This window comes from Grampus griseus, assembly GCF_964374135.1.
Source record: "Grampus griseus genome assembly, chromosome: 10".
Classification (NCBI taxonomy): Eukaryota; Metazoa; Chordata; class Mammalia; order Artiodactyla; family Delphinidae; genus Grampus; species Grampus griseus.
Genome location: NC_139004.1, coordinates 67,059,306 through 67,073,353, shown reverse-complemented (window position 1 = coordinate 67,073,353; position 14,048 = coordinate 67,059,306). Strand labels below are relative to the sequence as shown.

Sequence of the window (14,048 nt, the reverse complement as noted above, 5' to 3'; positions counted from 1 at the left end):
TTTTCAGCTTCTGGAAATGGGTTCACATATCCCATTTATTGCTGCACTCCTCCCACTCTTTTTATTTTTTGTCATTTCAATGATGTCTTGAGGCGGAGAGGAGCTAAAGACTTGTTCTAAAATATACTTAAGGTAAACGTATATCTTAAATAGGAAGCAACCTCGTCACTTCAAAGTTCAATGGACCCGATTTTAAGAGAATGAGGCAAAAGCATTTGAGAATCATATCAATTATTAAATCTAGGAAGAAATAAAATCTGAGTACTATCTACTCCAGCTTCCCATGCCAAAGTCTTATAATTTTACTTGTATGGCAATAGTAAATAGTCATACCCACTGCATAAATACAGGACTATTTCTGAATGATGAATTAGTTAAGAATATTCTGATGTACAGATGTAGACAGTTCCCATTTGTAGTATATACTTATTCGGATTCATTATATGGCTATAAAATGTAAAGGACACCAAATTCAAAGGTACTAAGAGATGAAACTAAAGAGTATTCTGGGGCTTCCCTGGTGGCGCAGTGGTTGAGAGTCCGCCTGCCGATGCAGGGGACATGGGTTCGTGCCCCGGTCCGGGAAGATCCCACATGCCGCGGAGCGGCTGGGCCCATGAGCCATGGCCGCTTAGCCTGCGCGTCCGGAGCCTGTGCTCCGCAGCGGGAGAGGCCACAACAGTGAGAGGCCCGCGTACCGAAAAAAAAAAAAAAAAAAAAAAAGAGTATTCTGATTACTGAGGTTTAGAATCAAGGAATTTGAGATGGAAGAAACCCCAGAGGCTAATGTAGTCCAATTATTTAATTTTCTGGAAGTGAAAATAGAGGCTGAGAGAGTTTCAATGAGTAGAACCAGTGAACGTCCTTTGCTATAAACTGAAAGAAACGGCTACTCATTGTAAAAATGATCAAAGCTTAATGGAGAATACAACGTCTTTAATCCCTAAAGATAAGCTTTGATCAGGTACAACTCTATGAGGACTAAGTTATCATAAATGAAACTGAGAGATGCCCAAATGACATTCATACTTACTCATTGCCCCAGTCCAGGCGCACGGTGATGTGCCGCTTAACCTCCCGCACCTGATCCTGAGTCAGGTGACCAGACAGGAGCTGCCTTCGAAGGTCAATAAGTTCATTCATCACATGGCGTAGCTTGTAGAAAAGATCTACTTTATGTTTCTGAAAGGGCATTTTTGGTGTTGGGTGAAATAAAAAAGGGATATGGAAAGGGAATGAAAAAAAAAAAAGAGAAATAGTTAAACTATGAAAAGTGCTCATTTCTCTGAACCTCTAAAAACAGGCAATGTAAAGAGAGGCTTATTTAAGAATCTTAAACCAAAGTCCTTAGTTCCTACTGTCTAAAAATCTCTACAAAGTGACATCTAACAACATAATTGATCTGGCTTATGCAAAGTACCATCTGTCTATCTCTACTCTATCCTGAACTATTAATTTTCCAGTAAGTTACTAAACTTAATCAGAACCAAAAGAAACACAGGAGCCTAGAGTGGTTTTCTCTGACAGAAGCTACTATGTATGACAAAGATTTCAACCATCCAGCAACATCCCTGGTTTCTCCAGGAAGGATACTCAAGTTGGGGTAGGCAGAGAGAGAATCACTTGCCCTATTTTAAAGAACTGTTTCAACATAAAGCTACAGTCTCTGGAGTGAGATTCATTCCAGGTTTCCAGGCCTCATCTAGCTTTAATTAGCTTTTGAAAACAGTATGTGTCCCTAGTGTCATAGAGTTCTACTCTTTTCAGTTCAGTGAAAAGTGTCACAGCTCGGTGGTTTGTGACCACCTAGAGGGGTGGGATAGGGAGGGTGGGAGGGAGGGAGACGCAAGAGGGAAGAGATATATGTATATGTATAGCTGATTCACTTTGTTATAAAGCAGAAACTAACACACCATTGTAAAGCAATTATACTCCAATAAAGATGTTAAAAAAAACAAAAAAAAGCATCACCTTTATAAGAGTTAAATGGAAACAGCTTAATGAACTTAATTATGGACATCACAGTGGTTTTAACAAGTAAAAAATGTAAATGCCATGACAGTAGATGCTTAACAAAAATAAGCATCTTTACTAAAGAATATAGGTTTAAGAACTAAAGTTCTATTTGCTCACAAGTGAAATCTTGATTTTGGAATCTTTCGGTTTCTGTTTTTATTATAGAGAAGCACAATTTTATATGATAATTAAAATTCTTGGAATGTAACTAATCTATAAAGAATGCTTTTAAAGACAGATCAATCTTTACCATAGTGTTAGTAAAATCTCTATCTGGATTTCCCCTAAAAAGACACTTGTCAAAATAAGCTGGATTCAAGTGACTGTAAATAAAATTATAATTATGAAGTAAATTACAAATCAGTAGAATCAGCTAATGTTTTTAAGTGGCTCTGAGCTTATGATTAAAATGTTTGGAACATCATACTACTTAGAAATCATCTAATGGAGCACTGGAGCATTAGATTTTTAAAGGTCCATCTTAAAGAGAAATTATTATTATTATATTTGGCGGTACGCGGGCCTCTCACTGTTGTGGCCTTTCCCGCTGCGGAGCACAGGCTCCGGTCGTGCAGGCTCATTGGCCATGGCTCACGGGCCCAGCCGCTCCGCGGCATGTGGGATCCTCCCGGATTGGGGCACGAACCCGTGTCCCCTGCATCGGCAGGCGGACTCTCAACCACTGCGCCACCAGGGAAGCCCAAGAGAAATTATTTTTAACTAGAAGACATTAGAAATCATGCACTCTAATTACATCAAGCTGTTCTTTCTTCACTCAATGAACATATGAAGAAAACTTAAGCACCTTGATGGTACACAATGCTGGCAGATGGGCAGAACTCAAATTCTTGCCAGCTCAAATGCAACAAAGCCTAAGCAAATTACATCTGCAAAATTGAGATCTTGAGATAAGCAATAAAGGCAATGTGGTGTTTGTTTCCAGCACATGCATTTCTTTATGATAAATCAGGGCCACCTGTCTAAGTTTAAAATAGAAAGTTAGGATTATTATTTTCCCATCAAGCCATACACAACAATCCACTACATACATATACAAGCATTGATTTATTCATTCAATTAACAAATGCTTATGGAGCACCTGCTGAGTGCTATTACTTCGTTGTGATCAAAAGTCCCTACTCTCTTGGGCTTCCCTGGTGGCACAGTGGTTGAGAGTCCGCCTGCCGATGCAGGGGACATGCGCTCGTGCCCCGGTCCGGGAGAATCCCACATGCCGCGGAGCGGCTAGGCCCGTGAGCCATGGCTGCTGAGCGTGCACGTCTGGAGCCTGTGCTCCGCAATAGGAGAGGCCACAACAGTGAGAGGCCCGCGTACCGCAAAAAAAAAAAAAAAAAAAAGTCCCTACTCTCATGGTGCTTTCATTCTAGAGAGCAGAGATAGACCATACACAAATACATAATGGTGGTGAAAATTCTAAGAAGAAAAATTAAAGCAGGATAGGGACAGTGGGTGGCCAACGGTGCATTGGCTGGGGAGTAGGAGAAGTTACTGCTTCAGGTAGAATGGTCAGGGAAAGGCTTCCTTGTGAGCCGAACTTTAAGTAGAAACCTGAATGAAATAAAGTGACAGCATTTAGGAAAACTGGGGAAATTTTATAGGCATGAGAAACAGCAAGAGCAAATGCCTCAATGTGGAAGTGAACTTGGCATATTCACAGAGAGTAAAGAAGTCAGCGCACCTGGAGCAAAGTGAACAAGGGGGAAAGTGGTGATGATGCAGAGAGGCAACACAGACCAGATTAGGCAGGGCCTTTGTAAATTATGTTAAGGTCTTTAGCTTTTACTCCCAGCAAGATGAGAAGCCACTGGAGATTTGGAATAGAAGAGTGATGTGATATGACATAAGTCTTGAAAGCATTACTCTGAGTGCTCTGTTGAAAATAAATCATGAAAAGGCAAAGAGGACAGTGGGGGTTCCAGTTAGGAAACTATTTATTGCAACAATCCACATGATGATGGTTGACTGGACAAAGGTAAGAATGGTAAAGGTAAACATTTCAGAGTTTGGAATTTTGACATGTTTTGTAGTTAGAGCTGTCAAGATCTGCTGATAGATTAGATGTGAGATATGGATGGAATCAAGGATCATTCTTTTTCCTAACCTGAGAAGCATGTCTGGAAGAGGGAAACAAGGTTCAATTAGGACATGCTAAGTTTGACACCGAGTTTCAACATTTAGAGGTCAGGAAAGTGAGGAGAATCTAGCAAAGGAAATTGAGAAGTAAGCAGTGAAGTGAGAGGAAAAGCAAGAGAGTATTGAAAACAGGGTTTAAGGAGAACTTTGTTAAATGCACTGAGAGGTTAAATAAAATATAGACTGAGAACTGGCCACTGGATTTGGCACTGTGGTGGCCATCACTGAGCACTGATGGAATGGGTGGAGTGAGTTCAAGAGTAATGGGAAAGGAGGGAATGGAGACAGAGCATAGACAACTCTTTTGTAGAACTTTCAGTAACTGGAAGCAGAGAAATGTAGCAAAACAGGGTTGTGCTATGGAGGGAGGGTTTTTTTTTAATGAAACACAATTTTAGGCTATTTGTATACAGAAGAGAATAATCTAGTAGAAGGGAAAATTTGATGATGCAGGTGTTAAATCCTTAAGTAGTCAAGAAGAGATGGGTCCCAGGTTAAAAGGTGGGGGGGGGGGTAAGGTTTCGCTTAACCAGGATACTCTATTGTCACAGAGAGGAAGGGCAAAGAACTGAGTAATGACACAGATAGTTGGGAGACTTGGTGATAGAACTAAATTTTTCCTCTGGCTGCTTTATTGTCAAGGAAATAAAAAGCAAAGTCATCAGCTGAGAGTGAGTAGAGTGGAAGAGGGTGTTAGAGGTTTGAAAACAGAGGAAAAGACATTAAAAAGTCTCATGGAGAGTGGTAACACAAATCAGGGGAAAGATAGTTCAACTGTTAGATGGTTTTGAGATTTGTGAACACTAATTAAAAGTGCAGTTTTGTGTCTTTTTTAAAGCTACATATAATGAAGTATATTGATACTGAAATATCACATATATATGTATGTGTATACATGTGTGTATGCATATATACATGCACACACATAACATATACTCACATACATACAATATCTATGTAATAACATGCACACACACATACAATAGCAATGCAAGAATATGCTAATATACTCTTTTAAGGCATTATATGGTTATTTATTTTTTTTAGTCAAGAGTTTCTAACAGATTGTATTTTCCAAACATGACAACAATATCTCCCATCCCAAGTGCTCTTCTGCAAAAATGTGAATCTGACACTCCCCTGGTATGAACTGGCACCTATTTCTTTCTTTCTTTCCTTTTTTTTTTTTGCCCTGCCTTGTAGCTAGGGGGATCTTAATTCCCCAACCAGGGACTGAACCCAGGCCACCAAAGTGAAAGCTTAAGAGTCCTAACCACTGGACCACCAGAGACTTCCCTGGAACCTACTTCTTTACAGCCTTAAACCTGGGCAGGCCCTGAGACTGCTCTGACCAATCAAACATTACAGTAGTGAGCTGAGCTAGTTCTAGGCATAGCCCTTAACTAGTCTGGCAGCTTCTGCTTCCTGTTTCTTAGAATACATGCTCTTGGGAGGTTCCCTCTCAGAATCCAGCCGCCTTGTCACCGGTGAAAAGCCCAAGCTACGTGGAGAGGCCACAAGGAGACACTCCATTAAGCAGTCCCAGCTGTGTGAGTGATGCATGTTAGATGCCACACCTAGCCAAGCCACACTGTCAGAAGACTACAGCTTCTGCCAATATCTGACTGCAACAGAATGAGAAACCCTATGTGGAACTGCCCAGCTGAGCTCACTCTATCCAGAGAAGAATGAAATATAATAAACAGTGGGTTTTTTTGCGGTACGCGGCCCTCTCACCACTGTGGCCTCTCCCGTTGCGGAGCACAGGCTCCATGGCCATGGCTCACAGGCCCAGCCTCTCCATGGCATGTGGGATCTTCCCCGACCAGGGCACAAACCCGTGTCCCCTGCATCGGCAGGCAGACTCTCAACCACTGCACCACCAGGGAAGCCCTAAACAGTTGTTTTAAGCCACAAAGCTTTGGGGTAGTTTGTTATGTAGATAACCAGAACAACTGTACAGTATTTTTTTCCAATAGAAAATCAGTTACTGTTCCTAATTATATAAAGCTGGGAATACTAACCCTGCACTAAGAATGAAATGGATACCATCAGAAAGCAGCACTACTATTATAATCAATGTGGTGCTAATTTCTTTTTCCAGACCAACCTAATGGCCTCTTTGACCAGAGGTCCTAGCCCTAGAGGCTCCACCAGCACTGCTCTGACACCACATGGTACTCTTGGGTTTGTTAGCAGAAGAGAACACACGCCATTCAACCTGAACAATATCGGAGACTGGCTCCAGAGCACACAATTTACCTAAGAGCACTCGATGCCACAGGACAGCTAAATACCCCACTCAGGCTGAAAAATCCTTTTCTACCGAGAAACCTACTCCTTAGTCGATCAAAATAACAGTATATGAGGAATACCTAAGAGATATTGCGGGTTTGGTTCCAGATGACCACAATAAAGTGAATACTGCAATAAAGAGAGCTGCACAAATTTTTTGGTTTCCCAGTGCATATAAAAGTTATCTTTACACTATTCTGTAGTCTATTAAATGTGCAATAGCATTATGTCTAAAGAAACAATGTATATACCTCAATGAAAAATATTTTATTGCTAAAAAAATGCTAACCATCATCTGAGCCTTCAGTGAGTAACAGTAGTAACAAAGATTACTGATCACAGATCACCATAACAAATACAATAATGAAAAAGTTTGGGCTTCCCTAGTGGCACAGTGCTTTAGGAATCCGCCTGCCAATGCAGGGAACACGGGTTCAAGCCCTGGTCCAGAAAGATCCCACATGCCGTGGAGCAACTAAGCCCGTGCGCCACAACTACTGAAGCCCATGCGCCTAGAGCTTGTCCACCGCAACAAGGGAAGCCACCACAATGAGGAGCCCGCACACAGCAACGAAGAGTAGCCCCCGCTCGCCGCAACTAGAGAAAGCCTGCATGCACCAAAGACCCAACACTGTCAGAAATTAAAAAAAAAATAAAAAGATTTAAAAAAATTTTTTTAAAGCCGAGGAAAAAGAAATCTTAGCAACACATTTAGCCTCTCCAAAAGCTCTAATATTTGTCAAGAATGGTCACAGAATTTGGAAAGTATACCAAAGAATCAGTAGAAGTGATACATTTAGAATAATTAAATTACTTTGCCAGCACAAGCCAGGTAGAATTTGCCTTATCATTGTGAAAGAATTCCGGAGCTCTGCAGAAATACGCCAGATTTAAAAATTATTTTTACTAAACTGCTTGTAACTCAGTGTTGCAAGAAAGATTGTGCTGCAATGATGCCTCTGGGTCAGTAAATGAGTAAAGTTGTAGAATATCCATCATAAACATGCTAACTTTATTTTAAAACTATATATGCATAAAGATTGTTTAACATATGCTAATATAAGATTATAAAATCTAATTTAAAGAAAATTACATCAAAAGTACGGCTCTCATCAAAGAGAGCCATAGTACTAAAAACTTTGGGTCAAAATCAATTTAATGGAAATTAAACATTGCATCTCAAGTTTAAGTTGTTAAGGGATGATTCCCAGATCTCTCTCCATTTTACATTTTACTTTTGAACATTCTTTTATTTACTCCTTTTATTTCTCGCTAAAAGATTAACCATTAAGAACCCAGATATATTCAAACTTCTCCAGTATTTCTTTCTTTAATTGCTATTAATAATCAAGTGTCTTACTGTGAAGTAAACTAACCCTATTTGAAATATTTATATTATATACCAAAGCTCTAGCACTCATCCCAGTATAATACAAAAAATATCTAAACTGCAGTGCTTGCAATTTTAATGAACTTTCTGCCAAAAATATCTTTAAGCCCAAGAATTTAAACTTTCATTTTAGGTTGTTCAACAACTTAGTTGGCCAAGGCTTGAAACTGATTTTCAAAAGAGAAATTTCTGTGAAACAAGAGATGTAAATCCAACCTATTTCACACAGATCTTCAAGCATATATTTTCAAGAAATAAGAATGCAAGTAAGTAATGTGGAAATTCTTTTAAAACTCCTCACTAATATGGAGGTGTGTCTATATACTCTCTTTGCTTGACATACATATTTACTCCTCCACCTCTCACAGGCCTACATGTCTTCCTCACTCCAGTCTCAACCCAAACACATCCTCCCTCACAGGCTTGTTGATAACCAAAATAATACCACTTATAGCTTCAATCCTCTTTTACAACACAAATATTTACAGGAGAGTTAAGACTTAAAAGTCTTAGTTTAAGTAAGCCTATCATATTCTTTCCCTAGAGCAGATAAGGATCTTGCTAAGAAGGGATCAAAGCTAACTGAAAGGTAAGTAAAATATCAGTGATATAAAAACTGGAAGCTCCAGTTGCTGATGTCAAGGGCACCCATTCACGATTCTGAACACAGTGAACTTACCTAACAGTGGGCTGTGGACAGCTGAGGCATTCTCAGGCTCAGAGCCCTTCTACACAAGACTGAACAAAGCTCTACTTAAAGGCAGCATTTAATATGTTTCCCCTAGATACCTCTTTTTAGATACAGAGACCAATAAGAAACCAGCCCCAATTACCCCCTCCTCCAAATGTTAAAGTTGAAAGCTGGAAAGTAGATAACTGGGCCAAAATAAAAGACTGAAAACTAAGCCCGGTGGCTTAGTAGTAGGTAGAAATACACACCCGTTCACCCTGGGCTGAACAGCTGGTGTTTGTCAAGTGGAGTAAAACTGAAGCTTTGTTTTCCCTAGACACTCCAAGGACAAAGTTAGTGGCAAGAGCTGAGCTTGCTGAAGTAAAGAGATAAGATGACCACTCCTGAGGTCAAGGAAAACTTCCGTGTCTGCAAATGCGCAGGAAGGCTCCTTGGGGGTCAAAAAGGGAGGGAGCGCCACCCCATAATAAGTGTGGACATACCCCCACAGACCTCTGCGGTGGACTCCATCTTAGCAAAAAGTTGTGCACGCATGTTGGGGAGGGTCCTAGAACCAGTCAAGTGTGAAGAAAGAAACAAGATAACTGACCAAAGGTAAACAAAGACTCAGAAGAACTGTCCTATATAAGTGATTTAAATCACCTCTTTACTGCACTCCTCCTCATTAGAGAGGAGGCCCATACACTTTTTCTCCGGGCGTGTATTTCTGCCTTGCTTCTGCCTTAAATAAACAAACTGCCTGTCTGTGTGCTCTCCCACATGTTATGCTGTGTCTCTGATAATAAACTTTGTACCTTTTTTTTACAGTTTTTGCCTACTTGAGAAATTCATTTTTCAAACGGGGTAAGAGCCAGGGCCATTTTGCTTCTAGCCTCTAGCCCCTGGTGATCTGATGGCTAGGATTCCTGGTTTTCATCCAGGCTACCCAGGTTCAATTCCTGGGCAGGGAACTAAGATCTCTCTTCAGGACCACTCACTGCTCTCTCTCCGAGATCGGAGGGGTGGGGAGAGGAAGGAAATCTATAAGAATGAAGCCCATTATGTGCAGAAAGACTCAGGCTCTGGAGGTACCAAGAACCTCTGAAGATGTATATGTGCGTGTGCCAGTGCGGTAGGTCTGGTGCATGAGCTTGGGAAATGGAAACAGGAGAACTTGTTAAAAGGCTTTTAAAAGGCTTTAAGACCTTCAGATAATCACTCCTACTCTATTCTGCCAGGCTTTTTCCACATGATAGTTTTACTCTCTACAGAGGTTAAAACAGAGTCTAAACTACTGCAGGGCACCAAACAGAGCTGATGATGTTAAAACAGGGAAATTAAGTCAAAGACTATGTAATAAATGATGCCCTTGGTGCCCTTCCCACACTGAGCTCGCGAAGTGTTGATAGCCAGACTTTTGCCTTCCTAGGAAGGAGAATGAAGGATTCCTCACTGGGAAAATTCAGCCAGGGGAAAAGACCCAGAAATACTGACAGTTGCTCTCCTTCTCCCATGAGAAGCCAGGCTCTCTTCTGATCACTGTACAGTAATATCTGCCAGTTGGTAAAAACTAGCCCCATTCACAGAGCTTTCTGTCAAATTTTTAATGCATCATTCTTAAGTATGAATGGAAAAGAATACCATATAATGAATAAAGCTTCCAACATGAAGGAATGAGACCTAAAGCAATCAGAAAAATGGAAATTGGAGGAAATAGAAACAATTCCAGGAATAAAAGAAGATTCCAAAGAAATAATAATTAACATTCATGAGAGCATAAACATTATAGTACATCCCTGAAAAAAAGAACAGGATATAACACAGGAGAAAAAGATCCAGAGCCCAAAAAAGCTTTCAGAAGGCAAAAAGAGGATAGCTGTAATTTAAAACAAAATTCAGTAATAATGATAGAATAGAACTTTGAGGGATTCTGCCAGAGAGTAAAACAAAAAACATAATACAATGGATAAATGGGTGAGAAAATATAAGAAAACTGGTGAATCATTCCAGGATGTCCAATTCTAATAAAAGAGTTCTAGGAAGAAAAAACTGTGAAAACAGAGAGGAAGAAACTGCAAACGAAGTAATACAATAAATATCCCAGAACTGAGGGAAATGAGTTTTCAGGATGATAGAACTCACTGGGGAGCCAGCATAATCAACAGGAAAAAACAAAAAAAGCCCATGTAAGACACATCGCTGTAAAACAGCAGACCACTGGGGACAAAGAGACCATCCTAAAATCTTTCATGAAAACAACTTGTCAATAAAAGACTAGAATGACATTGGACTTCTCAATAACAACACTGGAAGCTAGAAAATAATGAAGCAATACTTTAAAACTTCTGTACTTTATTTGTAACCAAGAATTTTATATCAAGCTAAACTAACTATCAAGGTAATGGTAGTCTAAAGACATTGCAAGTATGCAAAATATCAAAAAAATTTCTCCTACACATTTTTCTCAGGAAATTATTGAGAAAGTAATTAATCAAATGAGGAAGTAAACCAAGAATTAAAGTGACACTGGTTTAACCCAGGAGACAAAGGAACATGGGAGGGGGCAAAGAAAATTGTCTGGCCAACACAGGAGGTTGGAGGGCTCCATACAGGATGTCACTGGGAAAAAAAATTAAACTTATAAAATACCTAAAGTATTTGAATATACTCAAAGAAGATTTTCATTTCTGCCAGAAGTCTAGGAGAAGGAAAACTGAGAAAACAAAACAAATGAAAAGAGAAACAATTATTAATATAAAAAAACAAAGTTACACAAGAAAGAAAGGAAATGTAACTTTAATTCACTATATGGCTCAGAAGTAAAAGTAATTACACAGACATAGTAGCAACTGCATACTGACTTAACCAAAAAAAAAAAGGTGATATAACTATTTTGGAAGTACTGGAAGAGGGAAAGAGTATACGTGTATGGAGAAGAACATTCAGAGCTTAATTCTTATCTTCTATAATAAGAAATCATTAAATGACATCTAAAATAGAAACAATCAAGATGTACATTAAAAGAATATTATTTAGAAATATGAAATATTAGAAGAAATAGCTAAAAGAACTGAATAAAATAAGTATGGAACAGAAATCAGGAATGGAAGAGATAGGGCCAAAAACTACTATTTTTCATTAAAGGCCTAGTTATTTTTAATATATTATTTAAAAACCCATATATACATATTTCTTTGATTTTTTTTAAAAAAAGAAATTAAATAACCCCTAACATAAAAGCCCCTCCCCCATCCCCTACACGAAGTGTGTTTCTCTGGGTCACAAAGTTAAGCAGTCTCAATTCAGCCTTCACTGCCGTTTATTACTTTAAATATTAACAAATGAAAGCAGCCAAACCTGCACAAGTGCAATGATCCCCTGCTGAATCACCACAAAAGCTAGATCATTTATATATCTCACTCCCAGAGTGAATGAAAAATGAAACACATTCCACAGCAGAAAAAATGCCCTTGAGAAAGCTTTGTCTCTTGACTGCAGCATAGCATCTGTCCATTCACAGCTTCCACATTCTGGTGACAGTATATACAGGGCAGAAATGATAGCAGCTACCCTGCCAAGCAAGCCCCTTCAGAATATGAGTCACCCAGCTTCAGCAAAGAATGGGAAAGGCAGAAGGTGCACATTTGCATCCAAGTTATCTAAGATGCTTCATGAACAGTACTTTCACACAAGGCCGTAATTCCAAGGGCATAAAGGGATTTTGCTGTGCCAAATCCTAACCCTGTCTGCTCTAGTCTTACCTATTGAAATAAACAAACAAAACAGCTGGGAACTTTAAATAAAAACACAAATTTACTTCACCCCACCACCCCACTCTTACAATTTATATTGAACACCATTAAAAACATTCAATCTGTGAAACTTACCCAAACAATCTCCTGTCTTCCTACTACTGACCCTTGCTCTGGGGGGTTCATAATTCTTTAATATCAAGACAATACAGCATAGTGATAAGGGTACTGGCTCTAGAGTCAGAATGCCTTGTTTTCTATCTCAACTCTGTGAACTGCAGTGCCTCAGGCAAATTTACTAATCTCTGCGAGACTTTGGTTACCTCATCCTTTTAACAATAACAACAAAAAAAGGAGCATCTATCTAGGGTTATTACAGGGGTTAACTGCACCTGGAACCTAGTAAGTTCTCTTGAGTAAAGTTATTACCACAATACATTCCTTGCCCTCCCTCCAACAGACATTCTTCTCTGGACTAGGCTACCAAACAACACCAAGTCATCTAAATGTGCTTCCAAACTATGATCATGGCACCCCTGCCAGGGCACCACGTCTGGCCTTGGCCCTTGAATCTTACTATGTGCACATCCCTAATAATAATCCTTGTCAACCTCCTGGTAACCATGGTCTTGATTTGTATCCTTTTATTCTTTCATGTTTTAACTACCTATGTATGTATTCCTTAAAAAGTATCCTCGCCAATGCTTATTTGTGTTTTGTTTTGTTTTGTTTTTTTGTTTTTTTTGGCTGTGTTGGGTCTTCATTGCTGCGCGCAGGCTTTCTCTAGTTGCGGTGAGTGGGGGTTACTCTTCATTGCAGTGTGCGGGCTTCTCATTGCGGTGGCTTCTCTTGTTGTGGAGCATGGGCTCTAGGCACGCGGGCTTCAGTAGTTGTGGCTCACAGGCTCAGTAGTTGTGGCTCGCAAGCTCTAGAGTACAGGCTCAGTAGTTGTGGCGCACGGGCTTAGTTGCTCTGCGGCATGTGGGATCTTTCCAGACCAGGTCTTAAACCCATATCCCCTGCATTGGTAGGTGGATTTTTAACCACTGCAGCACCAGGGAAGCCCCTATTTGTGTTCTTTTTGATGATAGCCATTCTGACAGGTGTGAGGTGGTATCTCATTGTGGTTTTGATTTGCATTTCTCTAATAATTAATGCTATTGAACATTTTTTCATGTGCCTATATATTTTCTTTGGAAGAATGTGTTTATGCCTTCTGTCCATTTTTTTTTTTTTTTTTTTTTTTTTTTTGCGGTACGCAGGCCTCTTACTGTTGTGGCCTCTCCCATTGCGGTGCACAGGCTCTGGACGCGCAGGCTCAGAGGCCATGGCTCACGGGCCCAGCTGCTCTGCGGCATGTGGGATCTTCCCGGACCGGGTCATGAACCCGGGTCCCCTGCATCAGCAGGTGGACTCTCAACCACTGCGCCACCAGGGAAGCCCCTTCTGTCCATTTTTTAATTGGGTTGTTTTTTTTTTGCTATTGATTTGTATAAGCTGTTTATATATTTTGCACAGTACTACCTCAACCAGTCAGAATGGCCATCATCAAAAAGTCTACAAATGATAAACGCTGGAGAGAACGAATGGAGAAAAGGGAACCCTAGTACACCACTGGTGGGAATGTAAAATTGGTGCAGCCACTATGGAAAACAGTATGGAGCTTCCTCAAAAAACTAAAAGTAGAACTACCATACGACCTAGCAATTCCACTCCTGGCGATATACCCAAAGAGAATGAAAACACTAATTCAAAAAGATACATGCACCCC

General features: G+C 40.0%; 1 protein-coding gene across 1 annotated transcript in view; it reads right to left on the bottom strand.

The window, feature by feature from the left end:
- The window catches only part of DOCK3 (dedicator of cytokinesis 3), a gene marked incomplete at both ends in the record, with an annotated part of 411,675 nt that overhangs the window by 202,209 nt on the left and 195,418 nt on the right, over positions 1 to 14,048 (bottom strand). Inside the window, one exon of the mRNA XM_082663217.1 lies at positions 1,034 to 1,182. Coding sequence (XP_082519343.1) covers positions 1,034 to 1,182 — 149 coding nt within the window. The remainder of the gene's footprint in view (positions 1 to 1,033; positions 1,183 to 14,048) is intronic.